This window comes from Gallus gallus, chromosome 12, assembly GCF_016699485.2.
Source record: "Gallus gallus isolate bGalGal1 chromosome 12, bGalGal1.mat.broiler.GRCg7b, whole genome shotgun sequence".
Lineage (NCBI taxonomy): Eukaryota > Metazoa > Chordata > Aves > Galliformes > Phasianidae > Gallus > Gallus gallus.
The window spans coordinates 4768980-4792219 of record NC_052543.1 but is presented as its reverse complement, the minus strand read 5'-3'; the positions used below and the strand labels follow the sequence as shown (position 1 = coordinate 4792219).

The 23240-nt window shown below is 39.3% G+C and overlaps 1 protein-coding gene across 3 annotated transcripts; it reads left to right on the top strand.

Annotated features, from left to right (window-relative positions):
* The first annotated feature begins 378 nt into the window (after positions 1–378).
* TAMM41 (TAM41 mitochondrial translocator assembly and maintenance homolog) lies at positions 379–22919 on the top strand. Of its 3 annotated transcripts, none has more exons than XR_005839382.2 (8): positions 379–540; positions 1625–1804; positions 2694–2786; positions 6467–6617; positions 8729–8874; positions 10973–11138; positions 13326–13829; positions 14882–14945. XR_005839382.2 is itself a non-coding variant. In XM_425154.8 (8 exons), the coding sequence occupies exons 1-8, from the start codon at positions 403–405 to the stop codon at positions 21840–21842; spliced, it is 1014 nt and encodes a 337-aa protein (XP_425154.2). In that variant the 5' UTR covers positions 379–402; the 3' UTR covers positions 21843–22919. The 3 variants fall into 3 exon arrangements, 2 of the variants coding, with proteins under 2 accessions (XP_425154.2, XP_025010531.1); XM_425154.8 differs by lacking the exon at positions 13326–13829 and adding an exon at positions 21766–22919 and having other exon boundaries at positions 14882–14944; XM_025154763.3 differs by lacking the exons at positions 13326–13829; positions 14882–14945 and adding an exon at positions 21766–22919.
* Positions 22920–23240: the final 321 nt, after the last annotated feature.

Genomic DNA, 23240 nt, shown 5'->3' with positions numbered 1-23240 from the left:
TTTCCTAGCACGGGAGAAGTGTGGAGGATCACAGAATCCACACCAGCTCCTCGGGGAAGCCTCGATCAGCACAGAGTACGGAAGAGACGAGGGGACAGAGACAACGCGCCTGGAGGGCATCTCAGGGCGCCTGACAGGCGGCAGGACGCTGTCCTGGTGCTCTGCGGCGCTGTGCCTGTCCTCGGGCGGAGGTCGCCGCCCGCCCTGAGCAGAGCGCCGAGGCGCCGGCAGGTGGCGTCCGCGGCTCCGTCAGCGCGGCCGCTACGGGGCGCCCCGGCACGGAGGCGCTGAGCCGGGCGGGAAGGCGGCGGACGGCAGGGGGCGCTGTGCGGCGCGGCGAGGAGGCGGCGGCCGTCGCCTCCGCCGAGGAGGGGCGGTGGGAAGGCGGGCTGTGGCGGCGGGATGGCGCTGCCGGTGCTGTCGAGCTCGGGGGTGAAGTTCCGGCGGGTCCTGGCTCATTTCCCTCAGGAGCTCAGCCTGGCGTTCGCCTATGGCTCCGGCGTCTTCCGGCAGGAGGGGGCCTCGGCCGGGCACAGCGAGGTGAGCGCGGCGGGCGGCTGGGCGGGCGCAGGCCGCTGTGGTCGCGGGGTCGTGTGTTGCGTGTTGCCGGTGTGGAGGCGGCCGGTGCCGTGCTGAGGCTGTCCCTAGCGCGGTGCGAGCGGATGAAGCACGGAGGCAGGCAGCGAAAACAAGCCCCAAACCCTTACTGATAACGAACTGCGGCGCGGGTGTCCTCCCCTGCTTTAGTGCCTCCACTTGGCGTGGGGGCTGGAAAAGGGGTCCTGTCGGTGTGTGTGTGACCTTCTTAAACAGCTCACCAGGGCTTACTTACCTGTTACTGCTCCCCACGAATGTGACTTTGAATGTGTCTAAACAGAAGATAGTAGGAATTTAAGAGCTCTGAAGGTTTCACTCTCACAAAAAAAAGTGGAAGTAAGGTAGTTCAGTACTCAGTACTAGCTGGTTAGCTAAGGTGCAGCCCAGAATGAGGCCTGCCTCTGCACTGCTTACTGAGGAGTTTGAAGCAGTGTTGCTCCAGGTATGAGTTGGTGGTAAGCTTCCAGCGTGTCTGTGTGAAGGGATGCTGGGCTGCTTTCTTCAGTAGAGCAGTGAATGCATTTCATGGCCCATACCTGCAGCGTTTGGGTTGTTCTGTTGACAGAAGCAGGTGAGCACAGTCAGGTGTGGCTTCTTGCTGACTGGTGATTTGTGTGCCCACACCTCCCTTAGCACGTTCAGCTGTTAGGCTGAGCTGTCAGCTGTCCTCTGAGATCCTGAGATGTGCTCCCCTGTGCTTCAGGAGGCTGCAGTTCAGTAATGTAACCGGAGGGCAAAGAAAGTTTGGGACTGCAGTTGGTGGGCTAATCAAGTAAACACACAGCTCCTCTGGAGCCTTTAAACTGTCCAACCTCAAGGTGTGTGTGTGTATTCTATTTTTTTATTCACGTCTGCAGTAATTAGCTGATATCCATATATTATACATATATTAAATTATTATTAATAATAAATCTATTATATTAAATAATATATGTATAATTAATCATTATACATATATTAAATTAATGTGATTAACATTACTTGCTTACTGACATTGGAAAACCAGTTCTTTTCTCTGTATCCACAGAACAATATGCTGGACTTCGTGTTTGCAGTTGATGACTCGGTGACCTGGCACATGATGAACTTGTTAAAGAACAAGAGTCATTACTCTTTCCTAAAAGTGTTTGGGCCAAAACAGATAAGTAATATACAGAGCTATGGAGCAGGAATTTACTACAATACTTTAGTGCCGTGCAATGGTAGGGTGAGTATGACTTCAGGAAAGTTAAATATTTGTGTGTGAAGTATTGAAATGATTAGCTTAAAGCAGATTTTCATGGAGGAAGCACATTTGAGGGACTGCAGCTTAACTGGTGATATTTTCAATATTGAGATCTCAAACTATTTCACAAACACCAGATTTGTGAATCTGAGTTTACATTCTGTATCACTTGCCATTTGCCAGTGACTGTGAAGTGTATCACTGTTGTATGTATGGGGAAATACAGACTTAAATTTAGCAGCTGACTACATAGTAGTAGTGAACTGAATTTTTACTGTTTGACATAAAAAGAACATATTTAATGTAGGAAGTTGTAATTCACATACTTATTGTCTAATAACATCCTGGTTTTTGAGGTTTGGTTACAGTTAATAGTTCCAGGTAAGCGGTTACATGTCCAGCAAGTCCTACATAAGGACTACATGTAGAATGTATGTGGTAAGGAGGAGTGCAGGTAAGAGGCAGGGGATGGAGGAGTTCATGTTTTCAGGCGATGCTGCTATCAATATTGCTATTCATATTATTTTTCTAGTAAATTAAAAAATAAAAAGCCCTAAACCTATTATGGAGCTGTGCCATTTATGTGGCTCTTGTTTGTATGATCCTCTTCTTGCAGAGCAATTCTCTAAGTGCTGTCAAAGGGGAGCTTTTATGGTCAAGGTGTATTGGAAGAAAATCTGCAAATACTTAGGTGCAAAAACTGTTAAAGAAAAAAGATGTAGACATTAAATTGTGTTAATTTAATGCATACAGCCCTTTATTGGCAGTGTATGTTTCTTAGAATTAATGGCAGTTGTAGTATTAAGTTTCATATATCAAAAACAGTACAACTACATTGTTATTCAGAAACCTTTACTATGCTTTTTTTCAGATGATAAAGTATGGTGTAATTAGCACTGATACCCTGATTGATGATTTACTTCACTGGAAGACCCTCTATGTTGCTGGACGCCTACAAAAACCGGTAGCCATTAGTCTCTTCTGTTATCTGACTTGAAATGTAGTAAATTACAGGAATGGAAAACTTAGTTGTAGCTTTAGCTTTAACTGTTAGTGATCTGTGAGTCTGCACTGAAGAAATCACCCTGATCTAGTATTGCTAGAGGGTAATCTTTCAGAAAAGAAGTGAAATGTAATGTCCTTCTGTATTCTGTGAGAAAAGATATGTTAACAATAGCTTTCTGCCTTTAGACCAGTTATTCAAGATTTACTGTATTAACACAAGGTAAATAGTCTGTCTACCATCACTGACAAATTAGAGGAGTCACCAGCATTTAATGCAGTAAAATAATGGAACTCTGTAAAGATGAAAGCTGCACTGCTGTGTGGCTACTGTCTAGTTCATTCTCTTGTTTAAATATCTGTAATTAACTGTAACGTGTAAAGAATGTTGGTTGTCATTCCCATGAGTGCCTGATTCAGTGTGCCTTCAGCAGATGGCAGCAGTGCTGAGTTAAATTTCCTTGGACTGGAGGTGAGGAGAGCTCTGTTCAAGTCATAGAACAGAAATAAATTATGCTCCTAAAGACAATCTTAGGGTGTGTCTTTAAATAGTAGCGCTGAAACAGTCTAACTTTCCTTACCTCCCCTGACTTATGTCAGGTTAGAACAGCTGTTATCTTTGTAAAGAATAAACCTAAATGTAAAAGGGAAAATACCTTCATTATTTTTTCATTAACTGTGAATACTGAGCACTTACCTTCAGTGCAACTACAATTACTGCTTGGTGTATGTAAATTATGCTTTGTGTCTTCTGATTACACACTTGCATAGTGAGGCAGAATTTGGTATTTTGTTTGGTCACTAATGAGACAGCCAGAGAGATCCTCATGTGTAGGTCCAGGTTATTTTCATAAGACTTAGAGGAATTTACACTGAATAAAGCCTGAAGGATTTGAAGTAGAATTTGACTGAAAAATTACTTGGTGAATGTTTAGATTGTGTCTTCTTGCAGAATCCATAAAATCTCTATGTTGGATTTTAAAACGTTATACTGTGCTTGCAGACATGCCCCAATTTTGTTTTTTAGATCTGTTGTACAGATGACAAATGTCTGCTGATTCTGGTCCACTCCTCTGATGTTTTGCTGTATATGTTTTAAGTGGTAGTGGTAGGAATGTTTGTTCTCCTTAGGATGTACAACAAGCCTCTTTTGGAAAGCAGATAGGGTTGGGTCTGTTCTCTTGTGCACTGTAACCTCTTGCATAGCATTCGCTGTTTGTGCTAGTTCTGGGCGGGCAGATGAATATTGTTTAAGTTTGGGAGTTTTCTTCTCACTCGTGTAGATGTGAAAGAGCTCAGGGCCTTTCTGGTGTTCCATTACAAAGCTGTCTCTATGTGAGTGAAAGCTATCCAAGCTATTCTAGCACATGTGCTGAAACATTTGCTCCAGCTTAGAAATCCTGGTGTAATTTTCACAGGAGGTTTTGTTTCTATTATAAATTGGTTGCCTTGATCAAGTAATCTTTCTGCAATGTTTGACTGAATAGATGGAGTTTGGAATTGCAGTTCAGAAATAGTCTTTTCTTCATAGGCTTCTTTTGTGTTAAAAGTTAATTTGCTTTTCATCTTAAAATTACAACTATAATATTGATTCACTAAATTTCCATTTAACTGTGTTGAAAATCTTTGAGCTTGGCTTTAATTTTTTAATAACTGGTAAGTGTCTTGGAAAAAAAATGTTTCTGTAACTAGAAAGTGAAATAAGCAAGCACAAGTAACACCTATCTTGGCTTTCTCAGTTTTTTTTAGAGTATCTAAAATGTTAATGATTATTTTTAAGCATAGAGTGAGAGTAATAGGGTAAGCAGTTGTATTTACTGTTGTCACTGCAATTAAAAAGAGAAGAATTCTTTCATAAATGGCATAACTACTGCAACTTCTCATGCATTTAAATGTTGAAGCCCAGCATATTGTTTCCCCTAGGAGAAAAAAATCTGATATGTGTTAAGGAGTGTTTTTAGCAAAGGAGATGATTCTTTTCACTGAAGTGAGGCTGTGGTCTTCCTTGGGGAATAGCAGCACCACAGGCTGCTTTGTTCTTTCCTTGTTGTTTCATTGTAGCAGTGAGCTATGAAAGGGCATCAAATTAGTTGATGAGATTTTAAATATTAGTTGACCTTGTAACTGGCCTGCATTAAATATTGGATATATTTTAAAGTCTGTGTGCGTTCAGTAGACTCCATAGCTTTCAAGGAAATCAAATTTATTCTGGGTTGCCTAGCAGATAAATTTGTAGTAGTTTTTGTCATCATCCTTCATTTTATTGCTAGGAAATACAGCAGTAATTTGTAGGAGAAGTTGGGAGGGATTCTTAAATGTTTGCTTGTACAATGAACTCTTATTTTTAAAATAAAAACCAGAGAAAAAAGAACTTCTATTTCAATGATCATCCTGGACCAATCCCACACTACTGTATATAGTTGATATTAGGCAAACTTCTACCTTAGTGCAGAAGGATTGAAGTGAGCAGCCTGTATGCTGTTGCATTCACTGCTGTATCAAAGTGAGATTGTTTTACACTCTGAGAGACTTTGCAGTGGATAAGAATGTAGTTCTGAACATGGTATCAGCCAGCCCTGACATTGCTTTGTTGATACCGTAGAACCATAGAATGGCTTGGGTTGGAAGGGACCTCAATCTAGTTCCAGCCTCATGCTGCAGGCAGGGTTGCTGATGGCAAGGTCAAGCCCTATATGTCCTTTCTGTGAGGAGAATTTTCTGTAGCAGCTACATTGTATTCTCTTACTTCTTCCCTTACTGAGTCTAAAGGAAAATATTTACTTGAAATGATACCTTACCTCTTTCAGATTATATTTTGTTGAGCAGAATTTTGAGGAATGTCGCAACTTATTTGCATGCATGTTCACTTCTGGAGGGAAACAGCAAGCTGGATGAATTTGTTCACTGCCAGCGGATTTGTAGATATTCTAGAGTAAACAGATATTAAGAATCTGCCCTTTATAAGAATGACAGACTCACAACAGAATATATTCTTGAAAGAGTTATTTCTGAAAGGGCATTGTCAGCCACCTTGTAAACCAGGCTGATTTTTTTCTAATGTTTGACATTCTCCTCATACAAAGTAAAAACTAATGCCTGCTACTTCTAGGAGGAGATAAGATATTTAGGAAACTGTTTCAGGTGTTACAATAGAGCAGCAGAAAGGAGTCCTCTGAGTCCTCTCTTGGGGCAAAAAGGGTAGAGTGAAGGGGGAATAGGAGAACTTCTCTTTTCTATTGTTCCATGCTCTTTCAGTGTGGTGACAGTAGTCTTTTTTTTCTTACTATGTCATTAATGCTATGTGAGATATCTCTGACATTTTCACACTTATTGTTTTATGAATCTTAAATTTGTGAATATGAAAAGGTGAATAGCTCTTCAGAGATAAGTTGATAGCTGTTTCTTAGATTGGTTCCAAAAGTGTTTGTAAAAACGGCCTTTTACAGTAGGCTGTTAATACCTAAAAAGATATTCCCCTCACCCACAGTGTGAGCAAAAGATGGTACTGAAATATTTATTGTACAATAGTAGGATCTAATCTCAAATGTATTATTTTCAATGTTGGATTGAGTAACATTTTTTAGCTCCATCTTCAGTAGCACTTTCCTGAAGTCTTGCTCCCAATGACTCTGATTTTTTCAGGTGAAAATCCTGACACAGAATGAGAATGGCAAGCTGCAAGCTGCCCTTGTTAGCAATCTGAAGAGTGCAGTCACAGCAGCCTTTCTCATGTTACCAGAAAGTTTCTCTGAAGAAGACCTCTATATGCAGATTGCAGGACTCTCCTATTCTGGTTAGTATATGGTCTCTGAAGTCTCTGAGGAGAAAAGCTGTAATTGGAGCTGTTGTACTACACGTACATGGTGTGAGTAGTAGAGGTGACTTAGAACATATGAAACACACTTTTGCTTTGGGCCTACACTTTTGCATGCTCTAGTAACTGTGTTTTACGGCTGTGTACATAACTATTGCAAAATTGTGTTTATTCACTGAGGAACAGGTACAGGTACATAAGCAAAACTTGTCAGATAGCTGCTTGACTTACAAGCAGCTAGGTATGGATGATTATGGTGAAGTGGTTTTTTTTACTATGTTTGTATGGATTATATGTTGGTATTAATCATTCAAAACCTTGGAAAAAAATTCTCCTCATTCAGTGTGTGATGTTTATTCATCTCAGATCCTGATGCTCTTAGCACTTAATTTTTGAGTGTGCTGTGTTTAAAGTTCTTCTTCGTGTGTTTAAGACTTATTTCATAGTTGGTATTTATTGACTTATTTTTTTGTAAGAGGATCTTCTCCTTTCCTAGGTTATGAAATTATATGAAACTGAAGTGGTATTAAAAAAAACACAAAACCAAAAATGAATAGAAAACCTACTCCAAATGCATCTTCAATACCAAAACTAAGTTAAATTATAATTTTTGTACAATATTAAAATTAAGTACTGCTCTTTAAATGTTGACATTTTAATGGTTATGAAAGTTTTCTTGTGGATGTATTTTACACAGCACTTTCTTGTATAAAAATGAGGGTTTGGCCTTGCATTCCTTTAAAAAAAATAAAACAAACCCCACAGCATAGGTAGAATTCATTAAAGCCAAGCTGCAGCTTATGAAGAGTGTTACTGTTCTCATAACAGGTTTTTTTTCCTGAATCATTACCTGTTTGAGAGTGACAAGATTGTTGATGGGCACTGACCAAGGTGCTTTGTACATATCAGAAACAAGGATGTTAACAAAAACTATGAGATCAGTTACCATACTCTGAGATGTTGGAGTTGCCTCTGCTGTGTGAATACAGTTAAAGCGAAGAGTCCCAGCTGGGAATGCTCAGGGAAAGAGCTGTCACTGACATGTTTAGAGACACTTCATTTTGCTGCCATTTTGTGAAATCTTAAACTGTTCAGGGGGAGTACTAGTAAACAACATTGATTTTTGTGTTACTCTAACAGCTCTTGCCATAAGTGCTGAGAAGAGCTGTTTGTGCTTTAAGTTGGAAGATGTTTATTCTTTTTGGTTGTTGGTTTTGGTGTATTTTGAAATCAGTGAGACAGTGCTACTGTGGGGAAAGTGTGTTTTGCTGATTGGCATAAATTGAAACAAACGAAGTAATGCCAGCAAGTTGCTACCTTGCAACCGCATCTATATCCAAACTGTATGAAGGAGAGAAAATGAATTCATTCAGGATTTTGTTTGTTGACTTGAACTGGACTGAGCTTTTAACTCCTGGTTGGTAATGTTGAAAGCTAACAAGGTGGCACATACCAGAGGTAGCTGAACACTCTAATACAGTTCTCTCCTTACAGTTACTGAGCAGTGTCTCAAAATAAGGTCAGAAAAGTAGCAGTGGTGTTGAAAGGAGTTGCTTTTTTACGATCTAACGTAGTACTTGGTTCAAAGGAAAAGGAGCATTGTGGTCTGAGCATGTGTTAATGGCTGTATTTCACATACTGCCCTTGAAGTGTGGAGACAGTGCAAGTTATTTTCTTTTAGTAATGGAAAAATGAAGGTTATTTGGTTTTGAATACAAAGTACTGGGGCTGTGCACTAGTATTGTTTAGGGAGCCATTGAAGCTGATGTCTGATTGGAAAGAATATAGTTTCTGCTGACTGAGAGCCTGGACTTGACGACTAGAATTTGTTGTTGTCCAAGTGCAGATGTGGATGCAAGGGTTGATAATGTTGCATACCAGAGGCCGCATCACGGTTCTGAACCTTATTTTCTGTGGTTGAACTATTTTGATAGTATTTTTTCTTTGTTAGAAGAGAGAACCTAATTATGAATTATGTAGAAATTGAATTGAAAAATATTTTTGAGTAATAGCTTTGGTTTTTGTTATATTTTCCTTATTTGACTTTGGTTTCATCCTGGAGAACTAACTTTTTTTTTTTCCTTGACTAGGTGATTTCAGAATGATAATAGGAGAAGACAGATCGAAGGTGCAGAACATAGTGAAACCTAATGTTCCCTATTTTCAGAAGCTGTACAGTAACATATTACAGGACTGCCCTCAAGTGGTATATAAGCACCATCTGGGAAGGCTAGAGGCAAGTATTTTTCTTCTAAACATTTTTAAAACAAACAATTGGAAGTGCTTTATCACATTGGCAGAAAGCATGCTGAAGCAAGCATCTGTAGTCACTATATTTGCTTTTATGTTTCAGTTGTTTAATTCTGCAGTTGGAAAATTTGCCTTAAATATTGGCCTCTGTGTATGTACTAACTTGTTTATTTTCTTTGAGTATGGCCATGGGGCTGGCATGCTAGCAAGGGAACAAGAGAAGATAATTCTAAAATGTGTTGTCTAATGAATGTTATATTGAGACAGCAGTCTAGGAAGTGATTAATAAACGTATGGCTTGTGTTTAAACAAAAAAAAATAACTTAGAGATGCAACTTTCTGCAATCAAAACGTTCATCTCAAAAAAAAAACCAAACAGTGTTTATGTGCTAATTATGAAGATTTGTTGAACAAATCCAAGTTTTTAGTCAGGAAACTGGTCCAAAATGACCGGTGTACTGAACTCCATGTTTGGCTTAAGGTACAAGTGAAACTCTGCAATTAGAAGCGGGATGCCACAGTCAAGGGACTGGTAGCTTTTTTTTCTCTTGTACATCACACCTGAAGATTAGCACAAGGATGTGCATATTACATTTCAGTGTTATGTTACTTATAGCATGAGTAGTCTCATGGACGTGAATTACTGCTTTATACTCAAGTCACTGTGGTAAGTAACTCTCTAATGCTTCCTTTTAGGATGTGTCTTTTAGAAACTGAAGCAAGTTGTTGCACGCTTAAGCAGCCTTGAGTACAGTAAAAGCTTTTACTGCAGTGCTTTTGAGTGCCACATAGGCAAATCTGTTATATGGCAGCATTCTGTTTTCTTACCAATGTGATTTTGTACACCTTAATGGAGGAAGTATTTAAACAAATTCTGAATAGAATCAGTACTCCATTCTCCAAGAAGATATCTAGTTAGAACAGCACCTATTTCTATATTACTTTTGAACAAAACCTTGTGGTTTTATCTAACAAATATGTTAGATAATACGTCTTTTTGGTATTCCTTAATAGTCCTTGAAGCAGTGAATCAATTGTTATCATTTTACTGTTGATTTTGAGATTAATACTTCATTGCCCACACCTTGTGTTGGATATTTGCTGTTATTCCCAAGGCCAAAGAAGGTAATTGCTATCTGGAGTACTGCTTAACAGAAAATAGAAACCCTTTCTCCAAGGACACATATTTGAAATTACAAAGAAAAATCTTCCATAAAAGATTATTCAAAAACAATTGAAAGCAGACACTAGTTCTTATAGTTCTGGTTCAGGCATGGGTTCTTCCCACATAACATTAAAAGCCTGCTTATTGACTCCAGCTGTAGTCAGTGGGTGATTCATCTGGATATCATTTTCTTCCCATTGACTGGAACGACTGCAGGACAACTAGACTCCTGCCTGATGTCTCAAAAAAATGACAGAAAATGTGTGGGAGTATTCAGGTTCTTAATCTTTTCCCCCAGTTTTGGAGAGACCTGTTCTGTTGTATACTTCTCAGTATCTGTTCTTACGTTTTTGTATAAATGTGTACAGCCCTGCACGTTGATATTCAAAAAAAGTCACCGTGTTTCTGATGTAGACTGAAAAATGTGAAATGAACGTTTCCTCCCAATTATTCAGACCAAATGTAGTTTGAGTTTAAAGCAGAGAAAATATTTTTCAAAGTAAACTTCATGTGTGTAGTTTGGTTATATTCAGCAGAAGAAACAGAGCTGAATGTTTATTTGGGAACATTTTCTTTCATTGTAGTGTATTTATGTTTCCAGAGGGAATAGGGTAATGCAGAAATGGTACAGTTTTAATGGGAAGTTACTTGTAGGAGCAACAAGATCATGTGTGTGCATTAGTTTTCCCTTGGATAAAAATGAACATCTTTCCGCTGTTATTCTTCAGGTTCAGAACTGAGATGCTGCATGGGGAGATCTCATTAGTGTTGTCAATGGCTTTTACATGTGGAATAAAAACAGTTTTTTGAGATATTTGTCACAGGCCAAAGATAGCTAGAAGACTTGTGTGTCTTCTTTGAAAATAGAATTTACTTCATTAACACAATTTTTTCCTATTTTATTTTTTGTAATGCTCAGATCGATAAAAGTCCAGAAGGTCAATTCACACAACTAATGGCTTTGCCAAGGAGTCTGCAGCAAAAGATAACTTCTCTGGTAGACCCTCCTGGGAAAAACAGAGATGTGGAAGAAATTTTACTGCAAGTTGCCCATGACCCTGATTGTGGATTAGTGGTGCATCAAGGTGAGCCTAGACCAATATCTTTAATCACCTTTAAGACATAATAGAAATAAAGATTTATGGTGTATTGCCTTCCAGTTCAGAAGGATGAATTAAAGGAAGAACACTAGGTTATTCTTGAGATACATTTCCAAAATTCTATTTGTCTGTTTGCAAACAGACTCCCTGAAATACTAGCAACTAGCTTTCCTGCTGTTATAGGAAAAAGAAGATATTTGGTTTTGAATCTTGAAAGTAGTTTTTATGATCTAATTAAACTATCAAACTCTATTTAGTGTGCTTCTATCTTCAGGATTTTATTGGCTATCATAACTTCATTTGAATATTAAGCTGTTTATCCTACCAGTCTTACAGTTCAGTGCTAAGTTAATTTTCTAGCTTGCTGGCATTACCCTGTCCAATTCCCTTAGTTCCTACAGATATGTGATGCTCTGACAGAATTGAAGCTTTGAGGAAGAGGATTGAATTGCTTCTTGTAATCGCAGATAGCTTCTCTGAGGCAGGATTGAGTACGAGCAAGTTAAAGCTTACTCTGAAGACATCAGTGTTTCATTATTCTGCTGATAAATAGATACATTTAGTACTTGAACAATCCTTTCAGGAACTTGATGCATCCTAGTTCCAGGTGGCCAATTTTGCAAGCTCCATGAAAGATGCCTGGATGCCTGTGAGCCACAAAACACCAGCCAGCTGCAGAGGGAGCTCTTACACTGATTTCAGTACAATGGTTGTTAGTTGGGTCTAGTTTTTGCTCTTGGTTGTCCACCCTGAGCTACCTATTTTGGTAGTTGCATTTAGGTAGGTTATTGCAGACTCAGACTATGGTTTGTAAACACTAATGCAGCACCACAGAATCAAAACATTAAATCTAGAAATCTAGTTTTCTGAAGCTAAGCCATTCATACTCTCAGAACAAAACAGAAACCCTCTTTCACTTTTGTCATCAAAGAAGTTTTTGAATTCTAGACTCTGGGTAATCATAGAATGGCCTAGGCTGAAGGGGACTTCATGGATCATTTAGTTTCAACCTCCCTGCCATGGGCAGTGTTACCAGCCACTAGATCAGGCTGCCCAGGGTTCCATCCCATCTGGCCTTGAATGTCTCCAGAGGTGGGGCATCCACAACTTCTCTGGGCAACCTGTTTCATCTCCTCACCACCCTCTGAGTAAAAAAATGTTTTCCTTGCTTCTAGTCAGATTGCCAGTCTTTTACTTCACAAACATTCTCCCTTGTCCTATCAGTATCAGACCATGTAAGAATTTGGTCTGTCTCCTGCTTGTAAGCTCCCTTGAGGTACTGGAACACTGCAGTGAGGTCTCCCCTAAGCCTTATCCAAGCTGAACAAGCCCAACTCCCTCAACCTTTCTTCATAAGAGAGGTGCTTCAGCCCTTTCAACAGGTTGTCAGAACGGGGGGAATGACCCTGTGCCTTTTCAGAGAGAAATGACCACAAGATCTGATGCAGGACCTGGGCGTGCCCCCAGTAGGTCCTCCATCATCAACATCAACTGGGCAGAGTTGAGCAACCTGGAGGTCAAGTACAACTACATGGAGGACTCCACCATTCAAAAAGATTGATCCAGAGTGGAGCATCAACAGTGATGGAATGTAGTTGACTGTGATTGGCATCAAGGAGCCCAAGATCAGAGCCAAGTACTACAGCCCTGAAAGAGAACAACTGTACTGTGTACAGTGACACCAGCATGGTATGCTGCATGCCCTCCATCGACAGCCCTGAGCAGAGCCCCTCCTGAGGATGGCTACTGGCCAGATAAGATTGTGTTTATCATGGTTAACATCCAGGCCCTGCTGATTGTTGTCACCGTCAACTTCTACTACCTGAACCCTGTCTTCTAGCTGCTCAGCCCCACAGGGATGCTGAAGCCCATCTCTGTCATCATCCTGAAGGGCAGGAACTTGCTCCCTCCAGCTGCTGAGAACTCCCAACTGAACTACAGAGTTCTGGTCAGGGACACTCTCTGCACCTTGACTGTGTCCAACACCCAGCTGTTCTGCAAATTGCCTAACCTTACAGGCCAGCACAGAATCAGGGTTAAGGCTGGAGAGTTTGAGTTCTCACCAGGCATACTGCAGATCTTCTCAGACAACCTGCCCACCAGGAGTGGTGGTGGTGGCAGTTTGCTATTGTTCATCATCATCATTGTCATCATTGTCCTCATCGCCTACAGGTGCAAGTCCTGTGATGTCTTCAGCTGCAGATTGGACAGCCTGGAGTCCTAGGTGGCCCTGGAGCACGTAGAGGCCTTTGCTGAGCTACAAGCAGACACTAAACTGACAAATGGCCTGGACGTGGCCAGCATTCCCCTCCTGAATGACCACACCTACTCCATGGCAGTTCTCTTCCCTGAGATTGAAGGCCACCTGGTGCTGAAGAAGACAGAGTTCCTGGAAATGTGGACAAGTCCCTGCCCCTCTTTGGGCAGCTCCTCCAGTGAGATGGGTTTTAGACTCCCTTTGCAATCCATGGGCAGAAATAGGTTCTTCCAGGATATGTCTCCTGTGAGCTGCTTCTGTCCTTTAACTACAGAAGCTGCGCATAGCTGGCCAGGAACAGCCCACGCAGCCTGTCTGCCTTCTGACCTTTCCACCAGCTGCCATTCAGCACCTGCAGTTCAGTTGTTTGCTCTCCTGTGGTGAAGCAGAGCCCCTGGTGGTGCCACTCTCCAGTGAAGGTACAGCATCTGGCAGTGCAAGCCTGATGTGCTTCTGGCAGCGTGGTGCAGCTCCAGCTCAGAGCAAACCATTTAGTAATCCTGTAGGACTAAGCTGGGTACTCAAACCGAATTGCATTGTCCTTAGGTATTTTACTAGTTCAACATGTTCTGTTATTCACTCTCAAAAATATAGAAACTTGTTCAGGTGGAATATTGTATTCCTCTTACTTGTTCAGGGTTTATTCTTTATGCAGGTAGCTTTGAAATAAGGTTTTAGAAGTAATATTTGAAATTGTTTTCTACAATCTGGTTAATGCAGAAAAATAACTTTCAGATTGGAAGACTTAATGCTGGGACTGCTGCCTTTGTACATGTTCAGATATTTAGTAATAAGCAGTACTTTTGTATTTATATATATGTAAAAATACGTGAGTACAAATTTAAATTCTTAAAGCTTTTTTTGGAAAGTATCCTTTTATATACTATTCCATTTACACCTAAGAATGGATAATAGGAACTGGACTTGCTGTGCTGTGAAGTGACAAACAAGTGGTGCCTCCAGAAGTTGGTCTTTTAACCAAGCCAGACTGCACAATATAAAAAATTGCACAGTATAAACAACCCTACTTGGCAAGAGAAGTGCAAAATGCCCATGTCAGGTTGAAATGAACAGAGTGTAATTCTGATCTAAACCATGCTTAGGTGGAATATAACTGAATCATTTTTGCTTATTTTGTGGATCTTGGTTTGATCACTAGCTGAATGAACGTCATCAATTCATACTTCTTACCTGTTTTAAGATTGACTTTCTTTGCCTGTTAAACAAGCAAAAATATTTGAGTTTATATTTTCAATTAGTTTATTTTTCAATTATATTTTCAATTATATTTCAAAGTGGAAGGTAAAATGTACTTTTTAAGTTTAAGTACAATTTGTACTTTCAAGCTGGCTAATTATATAACTGTAGAATATTTAACTTTTTTTTTCTGTTAGACAATAGAGCAAAAAAAAAAAATCCCCACAAAACTGCTTCTGAGATGGGTAACATCTGTGTGCTTTTCTATCTGCAGGCATCTCAGGCATTGTGAGATCTTCCAGTATAGTGCAGAGTGCTAAAACCATACTAACAGCTGGTAAGAATGTGTGTGATTTCTAAGCTTTCTGGTTTTACAGCGTGAAAATTATAGGGCTCCACGACTGTCTTGCAAGAGACTTTAGGGAATAAAATTTCTAAGTGTCTAATGAAAATATTGAAAGCCTATAGAATATGAGAGCAGAGTCTACATGACCTAATCATGAAACAAAAAACAAAACAAAACAAAAGCTAACTTCAGTTTTCTTTTTGATGTGGGCCAGATTTGACTGTTATGCACTGTTTTTGCTCTTATTATATTAAAAAAAAGACAAATTACGTGATAACTTCTTTATTTTCTACATGTGAGTGGATCTCTAAGTGATCCATGTGTTGTGTTGATGTTGTGTAGACTATCAGATTAGTTTATGATAAAATAAAGGAGAGGACAAGTTTAGAGGGACAGAACGTAGGGGCTGAAGTTTCTGTCCAAGTTCAGAAACAGGTGTGTGTTCAGATAACTCTATATTCCATACTAAGCCTATATACTTGATAAGCATTAGCTGTTACTGTAACTCTCATACTTCACAATGAAGTACTTTAGAAGAAGAGTTGAGTATGTTACAAAGTCCATGAGAGAAGTGTGGAGGGCAAAAAAGGACTTCCTGAGTAGAAACATAGGAAAACATAGGGATATTTTTAAGCCTCTGAAGTATTCCAAACTGCACAAAAGTCACTGCCAGTTGTGTAGCCGAAGCATCGTCCTGTCATTGAGTTCTGGTATAGGTGTACTTTTTAAATGTAAAAATCTGGGCTTCTTAAAAGCTCAATGGACTGCAGCTCAGTTTAAAAGAAAAGCTGAAGACCTGAATCTGCATTAACATAAACAGAATGGAGGTCAGGAGATCGTCTTAATTCCTGCAAAATGAGAAATCTTTGCTGCTTGCTTGAAATTGCTCATATCACTGTCTGAACTCATTCACGCCTATTCCTGTTGTCCTCAAAAGCAATTACATACAAAAAACATCATTACTGGTTTCAGAAGCAGCTATCCACATTCCTATTAAGTGATCCTTATCCAGATTTCTACAGCTGCTGTTCGCTTCCCATTTGCTATTAAAGTTGGTGGCCCCATGTTGCACTTCGTGCCTCCTTGTGAGAAAACACCGGTTGCAGTGTTCAGAACCATTAGTGGTTTGCTGAGGAAAGTAAACAGGAATAGTTGTGCTTGTTTTACATCTTTTTATATACTTTTGTTAGTGGTTTTGTTATACTTCTCAATTTTTGCCAAGCTTTGCTTAGTAGTTCATGCAGAGTAAGAACCTTGACTCCATCTGAGAAACTGCACTTTTGTTTTATAAGCTAGACATGCTGTATGTGCTAGTTTCAAATGGAAGGTTTCCAAGTAAAGAAGTCAAGCATTCCTTTTAGGGTTTGTTGTTAAAATGGCTCGCTAATGGTCAAGCCTTGTATCACAACATGTCCCTTTTAGAAATATCAACTTGTAACCTATCTGGTTCTAAATCCACAGGGATTTTGTAGTGCAAAATAATCAGAGGGAAGGTGTGTGAAAGGCAGAGTTATTGTGTGTGAATGCAGCACTTGTGAAAGTTAGCAGCCTGCCTGAGCTGCGGAGCAGAGTTGTTGTGTGTAGCTGCAGGAATAGGAATAAAAGCAGTTAAGCTCTGTCAGATTGTTTATACTCTCCGTCTGCTGAAAGCCTGATAGACAAAGTCACCTCTGGGAGTTGTTAGCTGCTTTTGTGTCATTCAGCAAATCACTCTCAGCCTATATTGTTACTGAGACTTCTGGGAGGTCCTCATGTAAGTTTTAGTAGGACTTTTAATTTTTATTGATTTTTTCTGTTTTCCCTTTGTCTTAACTTATTGATTTATATGGTGGCTTGTTTTTTTTCTTTAAAATAGACTTTAGTTGTCTTCTGACCATCCAGTTATATAGAATTAACACTTAGATGCTTTTAAATGTATTTTCTTCCACTATTTTTAATGTTGAAAATCGTGGCTTTCCTTGCCCGCTGCCTGGCGCTACTTCCTCACCTGCCTGCTGACTTACCAGGACCTCAGCAGTGTCACCCACTGAGGGTGGACAGAAACAGTAATTGTGTGAATAAACACTGAAATTGCAGTGCGTGTTAATGAAGAAATGCAATTTGTCTGACCAGGGATGTGAGCCCGTATTTTCTGATTTAAGGCTTTTATGATCTTTGGTGATCCTCCCATGATCTCCAGAGGTGGTTAGGGTTAGTAAGTCTGCAGTTAGAAGCCTTTTGCCTTTAAGTGCTCTCTTGTTTGTTGGTTTTTTTTAGTATTTATTTCCAAACTTCTGTAATTCAGTTTGCCTGAAGACTTTCTCGGTCTTCTATCAAAGATCTTCTCCCAGCCGTGGTTTAATTTAAAACACTTGTCACTAGGGGGCAGCCGTTGATGCTGTTCATGTTGCTTTGCTGCTTATCAGGGCTTTATCAGCCTGGACTTTTATAGGTGCATACAGTACACAGACAAAACATCGTTCCTTCTACATAGAAAGTATCTGTTTGACTCATGGAATAAATGTGTATTACAGGAAGGTCTTCAGCTGTTAGATTTAATCTTTAAGGATGCTGCATTTCTTTCGTACTTCTTTAACCAAACTTTGTGTAATGTTCTGTTCCCCTAAGAACTATTTTTACACATCATAGTAGAGACTTTAAGAAAAGTATTATGGTTCTCCAGTTCTTTTTCATCTGCTATGTTCTTCTGCAGTGCTTACGTTAAGAATACTAGCTAGGGTACAAGAAAAGTATGGAAGGATCATGAAATCAGTAGCCCCATTAAATAAGCTCTGGCTTTTTTTCCTTCCTGTTGCTGGTAACTATATAAGTACTTCTGTCCCATGTCTGCTTGTGAAGGAATTAATTTTCATTGTGTGACCATCACTTTGTAATGAGGGGCACAAAATGATTTCTGTAGCTGATTCTTTTATCTTAACAAAAATGTGAAATGCCTATGTGCTGATCTGTGATGGGATAGTCCAATGCAGGGCATGCTCCTGAATTCAATGCTACATTGGGAATAGTCGTTGCTGGGATGGTATGCTGTGTATTAACAGTGTGGGCAAATAGCATGGGCAAAATAAAGAATTTCAGCCCATTTAAAAGAACTTTTTTCATCTTTCTCTGCCAGTGTGGTTTTAAAGTTGAGCTCAAGCTCTGGTTTTGTTTGTTTTTAAGTGCCCTATTTAGTTTTTGAAAATGTGTCTGTCTTTTTTTTGAGTCTGTGGTGCGATTGCCCCTCTGTTTCCCATTAGAGATGGCACCATCGTTTGATTTATTTTCCCACATAGTCAGAGTCTGCATGGTCTTTGGGAAAGTTTTTCTATTTTGCTCGTCTGAAAGAGACACTGATACTCAGCTTAGATTTCTTCTTTATATCTTAATAGAGGAATGCTGCAAGCCTTGAAAATGTCTTATAAATAAAATGTTAGAAATACGTAATGGGTGAATTGTTCAAGAATCAGTTGTTCAGGGTCCTTTTAAGTTAACACACATGCTTGTTAGCTGCTCTGAATAACATCTTTTTTTCTTAGAACTGGGCTGTTAGTATACTATACCTGCATGGGTGTATTTTCTGTTAACTCTAGGGAGCAGCCTATATAAATATTCTGTAGCTTCATAGTAACTGCCAGCTTCATCAGCTGCCTGAACAAATACTGCATTACACTGCAATTCTCTGTAAATGTGTAAAAAGTTGTATGTGTCTGTGCACTAACAATATGCAAATATTTACATGCCCTGTATAGCATGACAGCTCTTCAACAGTATATTCATTAATCCTTTATTTCAAAAGGAAATAAAGAATGCAGCATACAGTTATATCTGTGGGGAAACTTTGAGGACCTGTAAGATAGTAATTTGTCTATAATGTAACAGAAACACTTCCATGGGACTGCTAAGCAAAACCAGATACAGCTTATGTTTACGCTGAAGTTTTGTGGTCTTGATTCCATGTGTGTAAGGTCTTTGTTCTCTATCATGTAGTGGAAAAATCTAAAGGGAGTGTGGAACCACCGACTTGTAGGTTCATAGCTAAAGTAGAAAGACATTTTCATGTGGTCCAACTGCTTTGGATTCGGAGGCTGAGCCATAATTACAACCATTAACTTTTACTACAGATGTGACTCATCACCCTTAGGGCTGCTTTAAGAAACCAGCTGTATGTATAAACCTGTATTTTGCTTTGTAGTGTGATGTGCTAGGGCAGAAATGTAAGCATCTTACTATATAAGATGCTAGGCTCATGGCTGGAGTGGGTGGAGTTCAGCAGAGTTCTCCCTGCAGGGGGAAAATACGAAGAAACAGTTCTTAACGCTGAGCTGCTGCAAGAGGCAGAATAGGCTGGCAAGCTGATAGAGAAAGCTGACTTGCAGGCTGCTGTGCCAACTCAGTTAATTACAGTCCTGCAGGGCTGGAGCAGCTGTGTTACTGTTGGTTTGCCACATGCTATACTGTGCTTCTAGAACTACAGTGACTTTATTGGAATCTCAGAACATCGATTCTGGCGAAGCAATTTCAGCTTTGGAGGGGTTGTGTCCTGGAAGTATAGTACCTAAGAGATTGGACAGTAACTGTCAAAGCTAAGCAGTTACGTAGCTTAAACTTTTGAGATGGGAAGCACTTACTTCATTTATGTGCTATGCCTGAGCTCAAGTCTGGCCTTGTTCTGCCACTGGAATTCTTATACTGCATGCAATTTTAATGCAGATGTGTGAGGTGTTCGGGAACTTACAAGATTATTTACTTGTTGCTTGAGATGCTATAACAGAATAACCTTGACTTCATTAGTGCATTTGCTTTTAATGAAAGCCTATTAAAAGTAGAAAAATTGAGCTTACAGAATCACATGCATCCCATATATAAGTTGAAATATAGGGATGGATGATTTTTTTGCAAAAGCTTGACTTGAGTTTGTTTAAATTACACCTAGATAAACTGAAAGTCCAATTGATTATACACAGAATATGCAGAATGATTTATGATAGGCTCATAAAGTAGTTGTTCTGGAGTACAGGTGGTGCTTTTCTGTATTACTATATGCTCATTTGATTTTTTTGTGACTCTAGACTACTGGTAATGAAAGCATCTTTCATCTGAAATGCAAAATGCAGTGTATCTTTATGGAAATTGAGAAAGGCCTGCCTTTTTATAGGCCTAGCATAAGGGCATGTTGTTTACCAAAGTTTTGTGGGGAACTACGGGCTGATATTAGACTATTACAAATACACTGGCTTAATATGAGGTTTATTATAAACAAGAGTTAGGCAAGTTACTCTGAAGCAAAGTTGTTCCAGATAAGATCCTTGTGCCAGACTATTCATGCTGGAGTCCATAGCATACTTTAGATATGTGCAGCGCTGCCAAATCTGTCATCATGTTATGTATATTTTTGCTCTTCATTTTATGAGACTTCAGTTCATCTGGGTATGTGCCTTATTAACCTGGTTTTCCAGAGCCATCATTTCAGTGTTGCTGCTTTTACCTAAGGACACGGATGTCACTTTATTGTGCAAGCTGAGTAGATTTGATTTCTTGCAGATGCATTATTCCCTCAGTTATGCAATGGTAGCTGCCATTACTTAAGATGAAGCAATAACAAAATATTCAAGAAAGTTATCGTGTACTTTACAACTTGTTGAAACCAGAACAGATTTCCACCCCAAAAGTTGGGAGCACATTTCCTATGAGGAAACAGTACACTTTTCTACTTATTTGCAAGCCTTTCAGTAGCAGTGCTCTGGGGCTGTTTCTCCTTAGGGGCTGAAATGACATTTTGGAAACTTTTTGTGGTGTGCAGTGTTTGATTGTCTAATCAAGATGGGCATCAGTGTGATGCTTCTAAATTCTAGCTGTGGGGTTGTGAAGTTGCACTTAAAACTTCACAGCATGGCAGCTGAGTGCCTCAGACCTGGGGTGCAGTGTCAGGCAAAGCCAGCTAAGATCTTGTTAGAAAAATTGGTGAAGTAGCATTTAGATGGATGGAACTTGTCAACCAGTCGTGTACTCTTGTCTTGCTTGAGTAGACTGTTCTTTTGTCCTGTCTATCTTCTGGTTCGCCTCTCGTTCTCTTTTTCCTCATTATCTCTTCAGCACAGCTTTGGCTGCCCAGCTTTGGGTATAGCTCTGGTTATTGAGGATTAGCCCTAATCTGATCTGCACAATGTGGTGGTGGTCTCCAGTGACATGCTTCAATGAATAAATTCCTATCACAGATGTGCTCTGCTAATTAACCTGTGTGCCTAATTGTGTGGATTCCTCTAAAATAGTCCTGCTTCTGTGTCCAGCTGCATAATAGAAGGCTACCGGGTTGCTGGTGTCCATTTCTTGTCTGGAATATGATCCTAGATCCTACTCAGCTGGATGTGCTATCTAGTAGTAGGTTAGGGAGGGCTTGAAAAGTACTACATACTGGTTTGGTGAGGGTATGCAGCAGACAAAGGTGGTTTAAAAGCCTTTAGGTGTTGAACATTTTGGAACAGTGTTGTATTTTAGAAGTTTCCATCAGTACAGATGGAGTTGGGAGTTCTGTAATGTGTCTATACAGATGTTACACCTGTTCTCTGTATGTGCTTTTGAGCACTGTTGTCAGGCCTGCAGAACCTTCAGAATGATCCTATTTTTTGCATGCTTTGATGGTATTAGAAGTGTTTTTCTGCCTTTATTTACCATGCTATGACTGACAGATTTATTGCAGAGTTATTGCATGTCTGCTTGATGTTTCAGGTTATGTCATCCTTTATATTTTAGTTAATTTACTGAAAATCTATTATATGGATTAACTTTCCAGAATTTTGATGTTTTCTGATGTTTGTCTTCTTTCTTTTTTTAAGGGGCAAAGAAATCTGTAACTTACAGTATGAAGAAATTGTATAAAATGACAAAAGGATGGTTAAAGAAGACATCTTGAGTCTTGACACGCTATGTATGGGTAAACAAGCGGTACCTTTCCTCCAAATGTTTTGCAGGTGTTGCTGAGCCTACTTGCAAAGATGAAAGTCTACTTAAGAAGCCAGTTTGAATACCTTTCCTGTCCATTTTTACTACTGCAGTAGGATTTTTTTATTAGAGGGGAAGATTTGATGGCAGTAGGGCAAAGGAATTACTGTGTAAATACTGAAATAAATTTTTACTGCGTATATGTATTAGGTTTTCAAAGGATTTTCAGAAACCCTGGGTGAAGGTGATGAATTGTACATACAGTAAGAACCAAAGCCATTCATTTTCTATGTATTAATAGCTCTATTTTTGAAAATGCCACCAAGGGTCTTTTGAAATGCTCTCCAGTTTTAGTCCTCTCAGACACAGAACTGGAGTGTCCGTATAGCTTTAAATAGATTTATTTCTGTGCTTGCAAGTTCATCCTTAGATTATTATTTTTTGACGATACTAAGTGGGTATGTCTGCAGGTTAGACTTTGTGAAAAGCCCAAGAAGCTTGTCAAGTATAAGTCCATTTTGTAAAATTGGTATGTTCTTTTTAATGAGATTCAGGTGACAACTGCCTCACTCATAGCTAATCATAGCTAGAGATTGTAAGGAGTGTTATACTTTTGTTGACCTTCAGCATCTGCTTGTACGTTTATGAAATGTTTTTAGCAAAAGATTTTATCGAAATGCTTTAAAATTGGGAATTTTATGAAAAAAAGTACCTATTGTGTAATTCATTGGCTTCTTTGGTTCTTGAAAATCATGTCCACAAAGATAAAACCACTTGCTTAATTAAATGAGCTGTGATGAAGAAGTTGGACCATCACATGAATTCTTACATCACATCTCTGATACCATTAAGGAATGGAAATTTATGGCAGTGTTCATATGTGACAATAAATTTGAAGCATCTGTTGTAAATAGAATCTTTTTGGCACTGATTTAGGTGGGCTTGCAAACTTTGGGTGTTATTATTAATGTAACTTGAACACTTTCATTCTATTTGTGAAAATGTCTTTTTTTTTAAAGAGTAAAAAGTGGAAATACTTTCCTCATTAGTATGTATTTTTTTTCTTGTGTGTCATATGGTTGGTAGGGCCATTTCTCAAGGTATGCTTCATTTAATCATGTTTAAAAACATTGGAATGAAATTGGTGGCAGTTTTCAGGGATCGGTTAAGTCAAATGTAAAAAAAAAAAAAAAAAAAGGAAAAACTGTATTCTTCTATTTAATATGACTGACTAAGGTTTGCATAAGTTGTGGGGGAACTTTTTAAATATGGCTTATCTTAAAATGGCAAAAGTTGAATAATTGAGGGGTTTTTTTTGAGAAAAATACTGAAGTGAAAGTCACTTTCTGAAGTCATAGGACATTCCTAA